General features: G+C 42.4%; 1 protein-coding gene across 5 annotated transcripts in view; it reads left to right on the top strand.

Moving 5' to 3' along the window:
- LOC119559607 (transcription-associated protein 1) overlaps window positions 1-16,259 on the top strand; it is a 518,267-nt gene that overhangs the window by 453,806 nt on the left and 48,202 nt on the right. For 4 of the 5 annotated variants that reach the window (XM_037872623.1, XM_037872624.1, XM_037872620.1 and 1 more), the window contains one exon: window positions 4,360-5,574. The exons of the other annotated variant lie outside the window; for it this stretch is intronic. In XM_037872623.1, the coding sequence (XP_037728551.1) occupies window positions 4,360-5,574 (1,215 nt within the window). The remainder of the gene's footprint in view (window positions 1-4,359; window positions 5,575-16,259) is intronic. 5 annotated transcript variants of the gene reach the window in all.

The following is a 16,259-nucleotide window of genomic DNA, read 5'->3' as shown; positions in this document are numbered from 1 at the left end:
CGATAAAGCACCATCTCACACTACACTTGTTTATCGTGACCATTTCGCCAATTCGACACATATCGTTCAGCAACCACCGTATTCGCCTGATTTGACTCCGTGTGACTTCTGGCTAGTCCCAAAACTCAAGGAACCCCTCCTTAGAACGCGTTTCGAATCGAATGAGGAGATAGCTATACCGGAAAGGGACTATTTGGCATGTTTCGAGGATTGAAAAAAAAAGATGGGTGTATTTTATCGGCAGTGAAGAGGTTATGAAATTGATTAAGAAGAATAAAGACATTTTTTTTACTATTTTAAAGTTTTAAGAATTATCGATAAAAACCATATAATTATAAATACTGCGGTAGATCCATCAGTGCCTTTAGCGTCCTGTTGCAGTCTGCGATCTTAATGACCAAGGTGATAACTAGGAAGTACTTCTTACCGCCCCCTTCCATTTGGATCCTTCGATCGCATTGGCAGCTATGATAGTTAACGTCTCCATGGCATTTACATGGAACCGGACAAAAATAGAAGCCCTTCCTCGAAGAAGTTCAAAAGGATGATTGTCAGAAAATCATATCAAAAATTCTGGGATGTTGAAATGCATTTTGTTAATTAGAATCAAATCAATTGATAAATGATAATGATTGATAAAACTGAACATTTTCCTTTAGTCTAAACCAAAGTAAGATCGTCACTTAGAAAATTGATCAAAAATCCTAAAAATAAGATTTGTTTATCAATGCTATTCTTTTAAAAATAATTTGAAAGAATATAAAACAAGATAAGATGCTAACTTTTACTTTGGCAAGCAAGTAAGGTGAATTTAAACTTCGCGGGCTTATCATTTCGAGAGTTCTTTTTTCCTTGAATTGGCAGGACTGTTAGTGACATCTGGGCTAAATTTTATGTCAATATAATTATCAGTAATATAGTTACGCTTGTGTTCCGTTTTTTCGACCGAGAGCGTTCAATTTCTAAAAAAAAAAGTCGTCGCGTTGATGTGTGTGAAACAATACTTTCTGACTTTCAGGAAAAGCTCAAATGCAAGATTACGGGAAGTGCGACTTGGATTTATCCTTACGACCCTGAAACAACAGGCCAATCAAGCGTATATCCTGCTAACGGAGAGGTCAGACAGAAAAGAGCACTCGTCCCACCAAATTTATAGTAAACGTGACTGCCCAGTTAACAGTAATAACAATTTTGAGTACATGTTATGAGGCGTTTATTCACGGCTCTGGGTTAAAAAGTTAAGTTACTTTGTGATGCTGCTTCTTGCGCTGATGCTTCTCGCAGTCTTCCGCTCTTTGTATCTACGATAAAGTTAGACGGCTGTGTATAGAAAAATTAGGTAGTGGGATCACTTTAAGGTTTATGTTTTAAATTTATTATTGGGAACACTTTTCAGGGTTTATATCTAGAGGCCACCCAATAATATTTATGTATAGGATAAAAAGTTTAGTTTTAAGAATTTCTTAAAACGAAGCACTGAAGCGGAAAATTGTAACGAATTTCCAATTCTGCCTCCTCCCGTATATTCCCACTACTCGACTGAAAAAGGCAAAAAACGACGATGACCGCCGATACCGTAATTAGTATACCCCCTTACTAAAAAAAAATTTGGTGTCATTGGAAAGCATTTTTCAAGCCCTTTCCAATGGTATATTTTTCTCTGTTCTAAAATAAAAACTGCACATTTTGAACAAAACTCACAAAATTGAAATTTCACACCTTCGCGGACAAGCAGTCATGAGCAAGGACTCGAGGGTAGGGGGTGAGATTCGGGTTCGTGGGAACACACGTTCACTTTCTCCTGCTCATTCTCAGAAGATAACGAGGGGTCACAATATTTGAAATGCAATAAAACGGGAGGGTTCCGTGGAATACCAAACACACTGATTATGGGATGAGTATACGCTTGCAATTAAAAACAACTCATACAAAATACATTTAAAACCGCCTAAAAAACCTACGCAACCGCTTTTAATAGCTACTTATAATATGATCTGCTATAGTTGCAAATGCTTTTATTTGTACTCATGGCCCTTCCAGGCCTGCTAACTTGCAACGGATTTAGTTGCATCGCATGCTCCACATTCATTCTTGTGCGACATCTACCTTCCAAAAAGGTGGACAACGAGTATAGCTCCTCATTTGATGAGACTTCTTTCCACTTGGCTTGCGTGGCTTTGTCGAGTTTCTGAAGTTAAGCGTGAGCCAGAACGCATCTAGAAGTATCCACCTTAGTGTCAAGAGAATCCATTGCCCGAAGATGTGCGGTTATGTGATCCGTATAAGCCAATAACCTTGCAACCGAAGAGTCCACTCGCTCGAACCCAAATATCTGTCTTATATGAGCTTGTATAATATGACGTTTTTTGTCAAATCGTTTCTTTAGAACATCCAATGCAACTTGCTATACCATATAAACAGGAGAGCAAATGCTGAAACTTTTCGATTGAAGACAGTTCTGCTTCCTTATCAATGACTGCTACAAACATAAAGTAGAAACTGGCCCAATCAGCGTAAGCCCTGGTGAATTTAGAAAATTTCAATTGAGGCAAGCGGGATTTATTGGACAACACCATGATTGACGGCGCGACATCAGTGTTCGATCCCATCGTACCGTGCTCCCTCTGCCAAGTATAGTTATTAAATTGGTTTCAAACTTGATTGACATTTCGGAGCTAGCTGAGGTCCAGAGGGCATCACACGGCCAAGTCAAGGCGGCTTGTCTCATACTTTGTCACGACCACACCCTGACACATCGCCCGTCGGATCCGACCGAAACCCCGAGGGTCAGAGAACCACACTACCAGCCAGAAAGGGCGAGCAGTCGACTGGTTGAGGCATTCAAGACCCGTTGTCCTGGAGAAGCCCAACGGTTCAGAAAGTCCCAGAAGGGCAATCGTCCAAGACTTCAAGAGCCAGGGGCCACGATACATCCAGCCTCGCAGCAAGCACGATAAGAAGCAGAGAAGAGGACATCGACAGCGACATCTGTGGACATCACCGGCAGCCACGTCACGACCGTCACGGAGAACTCATTAAACAGCGCAGGAACGTCACGGATGACAATCAATAGGATGAGGCTGGGGTGGATTGTCTACTGAGCTAGCCGCACGAATCTCGTAGCGAGCAGACCAAACAAAATCAGTTCGTTACAACTTATCCATCGACCGCAACTGCCCTATGTCATAGGGACTCAAGTCTACTGAAAATGGCACTGCAGATGGTGGCCGAGAAATTTATTAATTTTAAGTTCGATTGTGAAACAATTAAATCGGCAGTGAACTATTTCCACTGGTGTGCTGCTGCGCAGTTTTTAAATGCCGTTAGCACACACGGTATTGTTCAATTTGTACACTTAATAACTTTTCAAATAGCTGCAAAGTTCTATGGAAACCACGTCGGGGTCACCAAAACGTTTTAGGCAACAACAATTAATTAATAAACTAACACACGCTAGATAGCAATTTAAATTTATTCTTTATTTCGGTTAGTCTTAACAATGTTTTTGTGATGAGCCGTAGAATTTCTTTTATCGCGCGTTAGCAGCATTTGCCATCGCTGGAGTTCGAATTGCAACTGCTGTGCGCGAGAACTTTTGACAGACAGAAGAAGAGAGAGACCTAACAGAAGCTTTTGAATGAGTGGTAATATTAAGAGCAAGTTGATGCCCTATTTACAGAGAGTTGTATCAGCTGCAGCTCCGAACAGTATTGCTGCAAAAAAAAGCCAATCAGATACTGCTTGTAGAAGATGGAAAAGGTACACAATTCTTAATAATTATCAAGAATTTAAGTCCTTAAGAGCTACTGTAACATTCTAAATCGTTAATGCAAAGCGCTAGCCATAAGCAAACATATTTTATCGAGGGAAAACAGCCATAGCATTCGATTTTTCATCGATTTTTGCGAAGTAACACTTTACATTTGCAATACACACTTATATTTTGAACTTTAATAACAATTAATAAATTGAATAATTTACGGATAGTTATCGGCAAAAAATTAGTTTAAAAACTTTTGGAAAAATTCAAATTTCGAGAGTTGTACTGCTATCAACTTAGCAAAACAAAAAATTTTTTTTTTTTTAAATAAATGTTAAAAATGAAGCGGTAACATTAATTCCTTCAAGAATAATTTACTGATAAGTTACGACAAATTGTCAATAAGAAAATAAAAGTTTGGATATCAAAAGTTAGTAGAACAACTTGATGCACAGAGAAAAAGATTTTGAGAAACTAAATCATTTTTATAATGGAAAAAGTTAACCCCTTTGAGCAATCGGACCAAAAAATTAAAAAATTTAAAAATATATTAATATATTAATGTATATATTATAATGAAGTAATTTTTTTTATTTTAGAATATGGATACCATTGCTTCAAGTTGTGGAAGAGCTAGTCACGGAAATATTCCATCAATTAATCCAATTAAAGCAACGCCACCCATGTGGCGCTGCTCTAAGGTTATGCAATTGCAAAGAGAAGTACATCCTACAATATTGAGTTCCTTGGAAGGAATTGTTGACCAAATGGTGTGGTTTAGAGAAAGTTGGACAGAGGAAGTGCTTCGACAACTACGGCAAGGCCTAATAAAATGCTATGCCATCGCATTTGAAAATAGAAATAGTGTTGTCCTTTCCACTATAACCCCCCACACGTTGCACTTTGTAAAAAAGCTTGGTTCTACATTTGGCATTGGAATAGAAAACGTTCCAGGATCCGTAACATCTTCAATTTCGAATTCAGCAGCCTCTGAATCTCTTGCACGACGTGCCCAAGTCACTTTTCAGGACCCAGTATTTCAAAAAATGAAGGAACAATTTACTAATGACTTTGATTTTTCAAAGCCAGGTGCTATGAAATTACACAATTTGATATCAAAATTAAAAACATGGATAAAAGTCCTTGAAACTAAAGTTAAAAAACTACCTACATCATTTTTAATAGAAGATAAGTGTAGATTCTTATCAAACTTTAGTCAAAAAACGGCAGAGGTTGAACTTCCTGGAGAACTGTTACTACCGGTATCATCACATTATTACGTTAGAATCGCCAGATTTATGCCTCGTGTGGAAATTGTACAAAAAAATAATACTGCTGCGCGAAGATTATATATAAGAGGTACGAATGGAAAAACATATCCGTATCTTGTAGTTCTTGATTCCGGACTGGGAGATGCTCGCCGAGAAGAAAGAGTATTGCAATTAAAACGTTTGTTAAACTATTACCTTGAAAAGCAAAAGGAAACAAGCCGACGATTTCTGAACATAACGGTACCAAGGGTTGTCCCAATATCGCCACAAATGCGATTAGCGGAAGATAATCCAAACAGCATTTCTTTGTTAAAAATATTTAAAAAGTGTTGTCACAACATGCAGGTGGACTACGATATGCCAATAGTAAAATATTATGATCGACTTTCTGAAGTTCAGGCAAGAGGAACTCAAGCCACACACACAATTTTAAGGGAAATATTTTCAGAAATACAATTGACTATAATCCCAAAGATCTTACTAAAACATTGGGCTTTGAAAACATTCACGGCAGCTACAGACTTTTGGCATTTCAGAAAAATGGTAAGCAATAAATTTATTTAATTTCGCATAATCACATCTGTTCTTCTGTATATTTTTTAAACTTGGTGTGTTTTAAACACTTCGTAGAAGACTTCCGACCTAATAAACAAAATATTTTGTTGATATAGCCCTAACGCTAAAACCGTGTCAAGAACCTATAATCCAGAGTAGAACAAAAAGGAATATTTTGTACCCTAACACTACCCATTACTTTATTTCATTTGGAATTATCTTATCTTACATAATATATAAGAAGGGTCTAAGAAAGGGAAGTATCTTCTGCAAAACGACTTGAGATAAAAATTTAAAAAAACGATATTCTGAAATAATTTGTAGACGCCGTGCTATATATGAATGGTTTAAAAGGTTACCCCAAAGTGTCCTAAAATTCGAGTTGTTTTTTTCCATTTTTTCTTCAGCCAATGCTCTTATAAATCTTCTCAAAGTTGTTTCAAATTGTAATATTTAAAATCTTCTGACATACCCATTCCATAACACCATTAACATTACAAAACAAGGAAGAACGCTATAGTCGAGTAACTCGACTAACAGATACCCGTTACTCAGTTAAAGGAACCAAAAGGAAATGGAGGTATGAAAGCAGCAAAGCGAGATTGAAATGCGCCACCTACCCGTGATCTCAATATATGGTTATGTGGGCGGCAGACAGATTTAAGCATTATGGGCGTTAGAGTGGGCGTGGCACACTTTTTTTGGTATTGACGAGACTATTACATTACAGTAAAAAAAATTTTTCTACCATGAAAATTGTGGGCGCCACAGACTTGGGCGGTTTGTGGGCGTTAGAGTGGGCGTGGCAAACTTTTTTTTTGGGTCAATCGATTGGTTTTGATAAGAACAATACATATCAGTTAAAATTTTTATTCTAGCATCAAACTGTAGGAGCCACAGTTTTGGGCGGCTTGTGGGCGTTAGAGTGGGCATGGCACGCTGCTGAAACAAACTCGCGCTGCGTAAGAGTCTCAGGAATCTGCATGCCAAATCCCAATAGCCTAGCTCTTATAGTATCTGAGATCTTAGCGTTCATCGACTCGTTTAGTGATGCTGATCAAGAATATATATACTTTATGGGGTCGGAAACCTCTCCTTCACTGCGTTGCAAACTTCTGACTGAAATCATAATACCCTTTGCAAGGGTATAAAAAGAGTCAAGAGAGTACAAGGTGAGTTCCAAAGTAAGCAGGACTTTAAAAAAAAGACAGAACAAATAGTTTTTTCGGCAAGATCAATTTATTTTATTCAAAATAGTCTCCTTCTGCTTTAATAGTCTCCTTTTCATGCTTGGAGCGTTTTACACGGTCCAAAAGCATGTCGAACGAGTGTTGTAGCTCGTTGCCCGGTATGGCCGCGAGTATGCCGGTGCAAGCCTTTTGAATGGCCTCTACGTCTGCATAACGCTTTCCTTTCATCGGCAAATGCATTTTTCCGAAAAGGTAGAAGTCGCACGGTCATATCAGGTGAATACGGGGAGTGGTTGATGGGTAAAATGTGATTTTTGGTCAAATAGTCGGACAGAAGCGTCGATCGATGAGACGGCGTATTATCGTGCAACAAACGCCAACTTCCATCTTCGCGATATTCGGGCCGAACACGTCGAATACGGCGCACCAAACGCTTCAGAACACCAAGGTAGAATACCGCATTAACGTATTGGCCGGGTGGAACAAATTCTTTGTGGACAATACCCTTGGAATCATAAAAACAAATCAGCATTGTCTTTGACTTCTCCAGGCGCGATTTTTTGGGTTTCGGCTCGTCCGTCATTTATGTCCTCACGACCACTTTGGAAACGTTGAAACCACTCGTGCACTCTGCTACGGGATAGGCAATCATCGCCATAAACTTGTTTCATCAATTGAATCGTTTCGGTAAAAGTTTTACCAATTTTAAAACAAAATTTGATGTTGGCTCCTCCCTAATACCTCAAGCTCCAGTAACTCCGTCCCAAAATTCCTCGTCTTATGGCTGTCCGCTCCCCTATCGACACAGAGGTTTTCTCTGGCGATTATCTTCGCTGGCCGATTTTCCGGCACCTTTTTACGGCAAAATACATAGACAATCCGAGTCTAACGCCCGTTGAAAAATTATTGCCCTTAAATTCAAAAACAAGTGGCGAAGCTCATTCCATAGTTTCGAGATCCCCACTCACCAATGATGGCTTTCGCTCAGCCTTGAAAAACCTAATTGAGCGTTTCGAAAATAAGCGATTGCAGGTAAAAAGTCACCTGAGAACACTTTTCAACGCGCAATCCATCGCACAGGAGTCGGGAGCAGCAATAAAGGAACTTCAAAGCATTTTTAAAGGTTGCTTAGTTTTCTTAAAATTTTCCGGTGCTAATATTGAGAAATGGGACCATATCCTGGTTTATATGTGCTCGACAAAACTATCAAAGCTCACGCTTTCATTATGGGAGCAATACATCCAAAATAAAGCCGAAATTCCTACGTCGCTTGGGCTTGATTCCTATTTGACGGAGCGCCATCGAACTCTTGAGCCCGTCGATAGCTTCCGATCTGCCAATTTCCTCCACGTCCAGTTTAAAGACACAAATCGAGTGGCAGAATTTCCAAAAATAAATTCCTTCAACACAAGGTTAGTTCCGATACGCAAAGGCTGCGATCTGTGTTCGAGGAAGAACCACCCCGTGCGTATATGTCCACGCTTCCTACAAATGACGTTAGACGACCGCCACCCAATTGCTTTGCAAGCAGCCATCAATTTCGGGACTGCACAAGCGCTCACAACTGTCTCACTTGCCAAGATCGGCATCACACATTGCTGCATCGAAACATCCTACTACTCCGCCGATTCCATCCGACCCTCCAAGGCCAGTATCCGTTTTAGTTCCACACACCATTTCGTCCTATTCAACGCAAGTTTCCGTTCAAAAAGTTACTCCTAAGAATATTGGGTTCCATACCAGGCCTTGGATGGCAGACGTACTTGAGGTATTAAATCCTACCAATGCCGAGTCTGCCAAAATATCCATCCTCTACGGGAGTGCCATCACTTTCTACGGCTAAGCCCCCAGAATCGGCTCCAGGAAGTACACATCCAGAAATACTGCACCAATTGCTTGGCTCAGAATCATTCCAAGGACTTCTGCCGCAGTGGTCATCACTGCCACAAGTGTGGAAAGGGCCACCACACTCTCCACCGCACTTCCGTCCGCTTTCCTTCTCTATCTCTTCCATAAGCCTCCGCTCCGCACTGAAGCTCTTAAGTTAGGTTAGGCTTAACTAGTTCTTATTTAAAAGTGTACCAATAAACACCTATGCACGTCGCGTAAAAAACCCCAAAGTACCCCCGGATTGCGGCGGATTGCTGCTGGGGAGGCTGGCGTACGTCGGATGCGGCGGACTGCTTCTAAGCTGTATGGGAGAAACCACACGATACGTGAAGAACCCCGTTGACCGAAATAAATTACACTTGCTCACTCGTAAAGAAAATGGAGTCGGAGGAGCGACCGCAGTTTGTTCGTAGACTGACAGAATCGAACTATCTAAGACTAAGCAGAGTTCCGCGCTCCAAGTCGCAGTGGAGACTCCACGGAGGGAAGCTGGGGACAGAGCGAGAGAGCGATGCACTAGGAGAGCGGTGCAATTAGATAGCGGTGCCGGGGTCAAGATTCGCCGGACAGTGGGCCTGAACATTCCGCCCCCCTTGCAATCGCTAGCGTTGCAAAAAGAGACGGAAACTCGGCCAGTCGCCTACGCCTTAAACCGGCGTACAGACGCCGGAGAGGATCCACCCAAACACCGTCATCTGGGCTACTGGCAGTCCCACGTCGACCATGTGATCCAGGATCAGGGAAATGGTGGCTGGCCGATGGAACCGCTCATCCGCGAGCGGTAGCTTCTTAATTACGCTCTCACTCATCGCACGGATGGGGATGCGGACGCGCACGTTCGGTTCAATCTTGAGGACCATTTCCAGCTTGATCGCCTCGTCGACCTACGACCGAATCGTCACCGTGCAGATGCTCGCATCTCCCACGTTGGTTGTCGGCGAGCGAAACGCGGCGGCCATGGATGCATCGATGGAGCTTGTCTGGGTGCACGGATCGATGAGTGCGGCGGTGTCGAACGTCTTCTCCCCGGTCACGACGATCACCAAAGCAGTCGGGAGGACGTTGACCCTATGACGTTGGAAAAGTGCCGCGAGCGACGGAGCTGGTGTCGAGGATGCTGAGCGCGGTGGAGTTCGTGCATGTGTAGCAGCGTGTGATGGTTCCGGTCGCACGTTCTGCACCGGTCACCGCTACGACAGCTCCCAGTGGAGTGCTCGTATGCGGGACAGTTTGCGCAGTACTTCTCTGCGCTCAGCTATTGGAATCTCTGACACTTCCGAAGAGGATGGATTCCGCGGCAGACTCGGCATCAATACGTGTGCTATCCAATGCCTGAGCGCTACGTGGCCGGGGAGCCATTTTCCTGGTTAGAGTGTGGATAAGGAAAAAACAAACAGGGCTGATTAACAATGACGTGGATAATGGTTACGGACTAAGGTGTATGGGAAACGCGGCTCGTTACTAGGTAGTTTTGTACGGCTCTCTTGAAAGAAGAACCATATTGGTCACTGGACGCTTGACAATGCCGCGTGCCGTACGAATGTCGACTACGCTGACATTGCCATCGGTTCCCGGAAAAACGGTGTCTATTCTTTCGAGTCGCCACTCATTTGAGGGCAAATTATCATCCTTCATGACGACGTTCAGATTTTCTGTGGGAACTTGCCACTTGTTGCGCTTGTGGAGCTCCTTAAGGTACTCATCCTTCCATCGAGTGCGGAATTGTTGATGGACAGACTTTAAGTGCTGCCACCGGTTCAGAATGGACTTGGATTCGCCCTTTACTTCAGGTTCCACTATGGATAGAAGAGGTCCACCGACAAGAAAGTGCCCTGGTGTCAAGGCTAAGAGATCAGTTGGATCCTCGGATACGGGAGATAGCGGTCTACAATTTATACAAGCTTCGATTTTCGCTAGGAGGGTGGACAGCTCGGTTCGAAGGTGTACTCCCGTGTGGCGGTGGACTTGAAAAACAAGGTCTTGAAGCTCTTGACACCAGCTTCCCATAGGCCGCCCATATGGGGTGCCCCAGGAGGATTGAGCTGTTGATGACTATACGCATCGGTCACAGACTCTTTAACGGCTTGCAGGAAGCACGGGAAAGCACGGTGGATGCGCAGACGAAGGTCTTTCCATTGTCGGACTGAACTTGGCGAGAAAACCCTCTTCTAGACACAAAACGAGCGAAGGCGGCAAGAAACTTTTCAGTCGTTAAGTCGGATGTAGGCTCTAGATGGATGGCCTCTGTAGAAAAACAAACGAAGACCAACACACCCTTTTGTAATGAGACAAGCTCTCCCGATATAATTCTGAATATCAAACGGTCCGGCGTAGTCCATCCCTGTGTACGTGAACGGACTGGAAAAAGACACCCGCTCTTTCGGAAAACTTCCCATCATCTGGCCTTGCAATCTCTTTTTGTGGATAACGCAGACCTTGCAGGAGTTAACCACTGCCTTCACCAAGTTCTTTATTCTCGGAACCCAGTATCTGGACCGGGTGAGACGCACCACTAACTGGTTACCACCATGTAACGAAATGAGATGCGTAAATTTTACCAGAAGCCGCGAGAGTGCACATTCGTAAGGTGGGATTATAGGATGTCGTTCATCATACCGCAAACTGTCGGAGGCCGTTACGCGGCCGCATGCCCTGATTAGCCCTTTCTGGTCTAGAAAGGGATTCAGGAAGAGAATCGAACTTGCCGCTGGCACAGGACGCCAGGACACAGGAGGTCAGCCTCGGCATATTAGGAAGAATGGCTTTGGAAACTTGTTTTAAAAATATTTAGAATAAGAAACTTGAACTACAAGCGCTTTAGCGATACAAAAACAAGTTGGCAGTCCCGGCCAAAATTAACTGGAAACCAGAATTGGAACTCAAATTCCAATTGGGATGCTTTCGCGGTCTTACCCGAATTACGCCGAATCGGCGCCGATGCGATGCGAACTGGAACTTGATCCGACTTATAAATCGGGGTGCGGACTTGGTATGGTCAAAACCTTACGCGGGTTGACGGCGACGATCCTTGAAGCCGCTTATGGTTTGGCGATGATAAAATTAATCCAGGTGTGGCAAGGATGAAAGATTCCTTTCACGCGGTGTGCGGTGTGAGAATCTCAAATGGCGATTCTGGCCTGACGCTGAAGAAAGGTATGGTTCCGCTAATGAACCGCTGCACGCGGCACCTGCTCCTTGCTGTGCGCAGAGGGAGGACTGTAAAACTTCCGTCAATTCCGAGAATTCGCACGTGTCTCTGGTCACTGCTGTTTTCCGGGAATTACGATTAGATTTTTTCAATATATCGTCCCAATTATCTTACCACCAATATTGGGAGTGATAACAGGTCGTACTGGTCAACAAAAATTCCAAGAATTTCTCACGCGGATGTATGGATCCGGAGGGTTTTGAAAATTGTAACATTTTACGCAGGAAACGAACCGATCTCGGGAGAAACTTGCGACAAAGAGGAGGAAATCATGGCGTCTAGAGTGGATGTAGGAGGCACAAAATCCCCAAAATCCATCAAAATGGTATTTTTGGTATTCGGGCGAGGATCGGATCCTTGCTAAACTGAAGGGTTGCATCTGGGCTATTTATGTTTATTTATTTATTTATTTACTTATCGCCAATGGATGAATCCTTATCTGGCTACATACGATTACCTTAAATCTATTATTGAACATTACTTAAAAAATATTCCCTAAGGGTTTGCCTTAGTATATCTTTATTGGCCCCCCGGCTGAATCTAATGCTAGAAGGCAAAGAATTAAATAATCTAAGAGCACCTAGTAGTGGCTCATTGCGAGCATAATTAGTCTTGACAGCACGGTCCAGAAATGGAACCATGGTACGGAGATTCTAGGTCAGATTGAAGCAATATCGAATCATTTACGTTACTGACAGTCCTATAAATCTTTAGGTCATCCGCATATAAAAGGAAGCTAGAAAAATGGATACAGGCACAAATGTCATTTATAAAAATAATGAAAAGTAAAGGGCCAAGGAAGCTACCCTGAGGAAGTCCAGATGTCGCTTTATAAAGATGGGATAATGCACCACCTACTTCAACATGATAGCGTCGGTTATCCAAATACCATGCTATCCAGTTAAGAAAAGAGGAGTGAAAGCCAAGTTTGGAAAGTATAGCCTTTAGGGCAGAGTGACAAACCTTGTCAAAAGCTTTGGCAAAATCTGTGTAAATCGTGTCCATCTGCAAATGATCCTCAAATGCAAGACAGCCAAGTTGGTCGTCGTAGATCGACCGGGCATGAAGCCATGTTGATTAGGTTCCATGTAAGACTTTATTAAGAAAGATAATTTTTTGAAAATTATTCTTTCGAACAATTTAGCTATGTTGCTGATCTTAGCAATTGGTCTATAGTTAGAAATATCAAATTTACTTCCTTCTTTATGGACCGGCGTGACTCTAGAAATTTTCCATCTAACTGGGAATCTTCCTTGAGACACGGAAGAAGAGAACAGAATTTGCAGGGGTAGGTAAAGACTGGCAATACAATTCTTAAGGAAGAATGAAGAAATTCCATCAAAGTCTAGTCTTGGGGAATCATCAAAATAACTAATTGCTTCAGAAATGTCATCATACGATATGTCCAGGCTCCCAATGTTGAAAATTTCTGCAATTGAATTTAAAGTTTCCAGGTCATACCAATCATCGGAAGGTTCCATGTTCGAGGAAAAAAAGGCAGCAAACAAATTTGCGATATCGGCCTCAGTGGAAGCAACAACATCACCATACGACATTGTTGAAGGTATAGACGAATGTGTTTTTTTTGAGTTGACAAAGCGCCAAAACGCCTTAGGGTTGGCCTTCAAACTATGCTCAACTTCACAAATGTATTGGCTATATAGAAATTTATTAAGAAACTCAAACTCCCGTTTATGCTGCCTATATCTTTCACCATCGGCCAGGATATGTGTTTTAGAAAATTTTTTGTAGTATTTGTTTCTAAGGTTTTTGATTTTTTGCAGTCCCTTAGTATACCAAGGAAGCCTGTAGGAACCCCATATCTTGGAACGGACTATGCTGTCAAGAGTATTTCTAATCGTTGAAAGAAAGGTTTTATAATTAGTTTCTATGCAAGGGTTCGATAGCAAGGCACCCCAATTTAAGGATAGCAGGCAATCCCTTAGGGAACTCAAACTAGAGGGATCAAATATATATCTAGGATTAGAATCAATGAATGACAGAAAGCTGTAAAATTCGATGTTTAGGCACAAGGGTTTGTGGTGTACAACACAATTTGAAATCGTAAATTCAGCCAGAGTTACGTTACAGTGAACAATAGAATTAATGAAGATGAAATCAAGCAGCTTATGCAAATCATTGAAAACATTATTAATTTGGGTGAGGCCCATACTAAAACAGTCATCAATGACAATTATTTCATGTGAATGATGAACATTTCCGGGCACCATAGCAGATGCTTGTGGGTCCCACGTCCAGAAAACAGAGCTGAGGTTGAAGTCTCCAGCCACACATATGCCATTAGAGTCCTCCAAGCTGGCATGTATGTTAGAGATGTTGTCTAAGTGAGCCTGGTAAAGCCCAGAATCACTGCCAGGTGGAACATAGGAAGCCACTATCGATATCTTGAGCCAGACACCGCCACCGCCAATTGGTCCAGAAGGGAGTCATCATTAAGGAGTCGAATTACAGTGCAACAGAATTTACGGCTAACAGCCACGATGACACCACCTCCTCTCTCGCACTGCATTCTGCCGAAGTCTCTATCTTTACGAAAAACTTGGAATAATTTAGGATCGAAGAATTCATTCGAACTAAAGTTAGAATTTAGCCATATTCATAAAGACAGACTGCGTTTTAGTTCTCATGCCGGATATATTTTGAAAGTATATTTTCAGGCCATTATTTCCGGAATGATGGGTATTTGAGTTTACTGCAGGCAAGCCTCTAGCAGGTTGCCAGTCAACGCATATTGTTGAAGAGGAATTCTCAACATGCAAATTAGATGTCGGCCTCGCATGATCATAAGTACTATTAAGTACCTTGCGTAACGTATCCGTACGTATTTTTATAGGCCGGTTGAGATCGTCGTTCCATGGAATAATAGTGCAGTCGAATTGAGAATATGTAAATGATTTTCTTACGGACGCATGCCTGTTCTGTGACGGCCATCCAAAGAGCGTAGAAGAAATTACATCAATGGAGAGAGGCGATGAAGAGCACAGTGAAGAGTGTATCCGACTACTCATAAAAGAGAGCGCTATCCCAAAAGGCGCGCTGAGCTCAATAGTATCAGAATCCGAAGATAGCAGCATCCGATGTTGGTTTAACTCCAGCGGCGAATATGTAGAGAACATATTTTCAATGAGCGGGTTCCAACCTAATGAAGAGTAAGAATCCAGCCAATGTTCAAGGTACTTCGGGAGAGACGCGCAAGATGATGAGAGCGCAACTCCGAGGAGCGCGCTTAGAGCGGGAACAAAAAAGGAAAAATCCAGCTGATGATGTTTTTGATTTGGGAGTAACGGGCGCCCAACACTTAAGAGTGCACTGGGAGCGGCGTATGAGAGAGTAATGGTAGCAGCTAGCGATATCGAAACCAGCGGACGTTGACATTGCGAATAAGTAGCATGAAGATGAGGAAGAGGATCGTAAAAAATTGCCGTAGTCAAATCGACACCAGAGGCGCCGATTATTGGGGGTTTTTTTAGTCCGATGTATGATGATTGTGCAAATCCAGAACGTTTCCATCAACAATAGGCCTATCCCTGTGGATGAATCGACTGACCTTGATTGGATTGGGCTGAACGCATCACTAAACACAGTCTGAAAGTGCTGCTCAGGTATTCCTAATTTGAAATTGACGAATTCCAGTGTAGCAACATCTACACCATTTTTGACTAAAGGCTTGTAAATTATGGTGGCGGTATCCATACATAGCTTATTTGCAACATATTCACACACAGAATCAGATTTTACGTGCGCTCTGAATCTACCAATATGAAGGAATTTATTGCTCGGCACAACTTCGAGTAGTTCACAACTAGGAGCTTGACCAACTAGTCGCCTCTTGTTCCTGTTATTCTTTGCATGGTTCTTGGCGGCAGTAGAAACTGGTGCAGGGGGTATCAGGTCTGCAAGTTTGGCTTGACGACCAATTGAAGAAGCTGGAGCCAATGGTTTCACCACTTTTTTACGCTGACTGACATTGCTATTGTCAGTGGTAGAATTGGGAAAAGCCTTCAGAAACTTAGAGTTTAAATCCATGTATAGGCTCTTAAGGTCATGAAGTTCTTCCATTACTTCATCGATTTTGGAGTGTGAATCGTTACTCACAACACAGCGATCACACTGCCAGAGTAGATTCGGCATATTTGTTAATAATCTAATAGCATCCTTCGGGAGATCAACACATGCAGTGTGAAAAGTACAACGACAAAGCGATGAGCAACGAACCGCCTCAAAACCGCGAAGCTGCGCTGCTGTAACTTCAGCATTGCACTCGGAGCACGAATAAGAATTCATAGCGAAAAGAAAACACGTCTGACTGCAACGAATGCTAATCAGAGACTGTTTATTACCATGGGTAATGTCCTAACTAGGAA

This window comes from Drosophila subpulchrella, unplaced genomic scaffold (genome assembly GCF_014743375.2).
Source record: "Drosophila subpulchrella strain 33 F10 #4 breed RU33 unplaced genomic scaffold, RU_Dsub_v1.1 Primary Assembly Seq26, whole genome shotgun sequence".
NCBI lineage: Eukaryota > Metazoa > Arthropoda > Insecta > Diptera > Drosophilidae > Drosophila > Drosophila subpulchrella.
The sequence above is the reverse complement of the archived record's forward strand: the minus strand, read 5'-3'. Positions and strand labels throughout refer to the sequence as shown.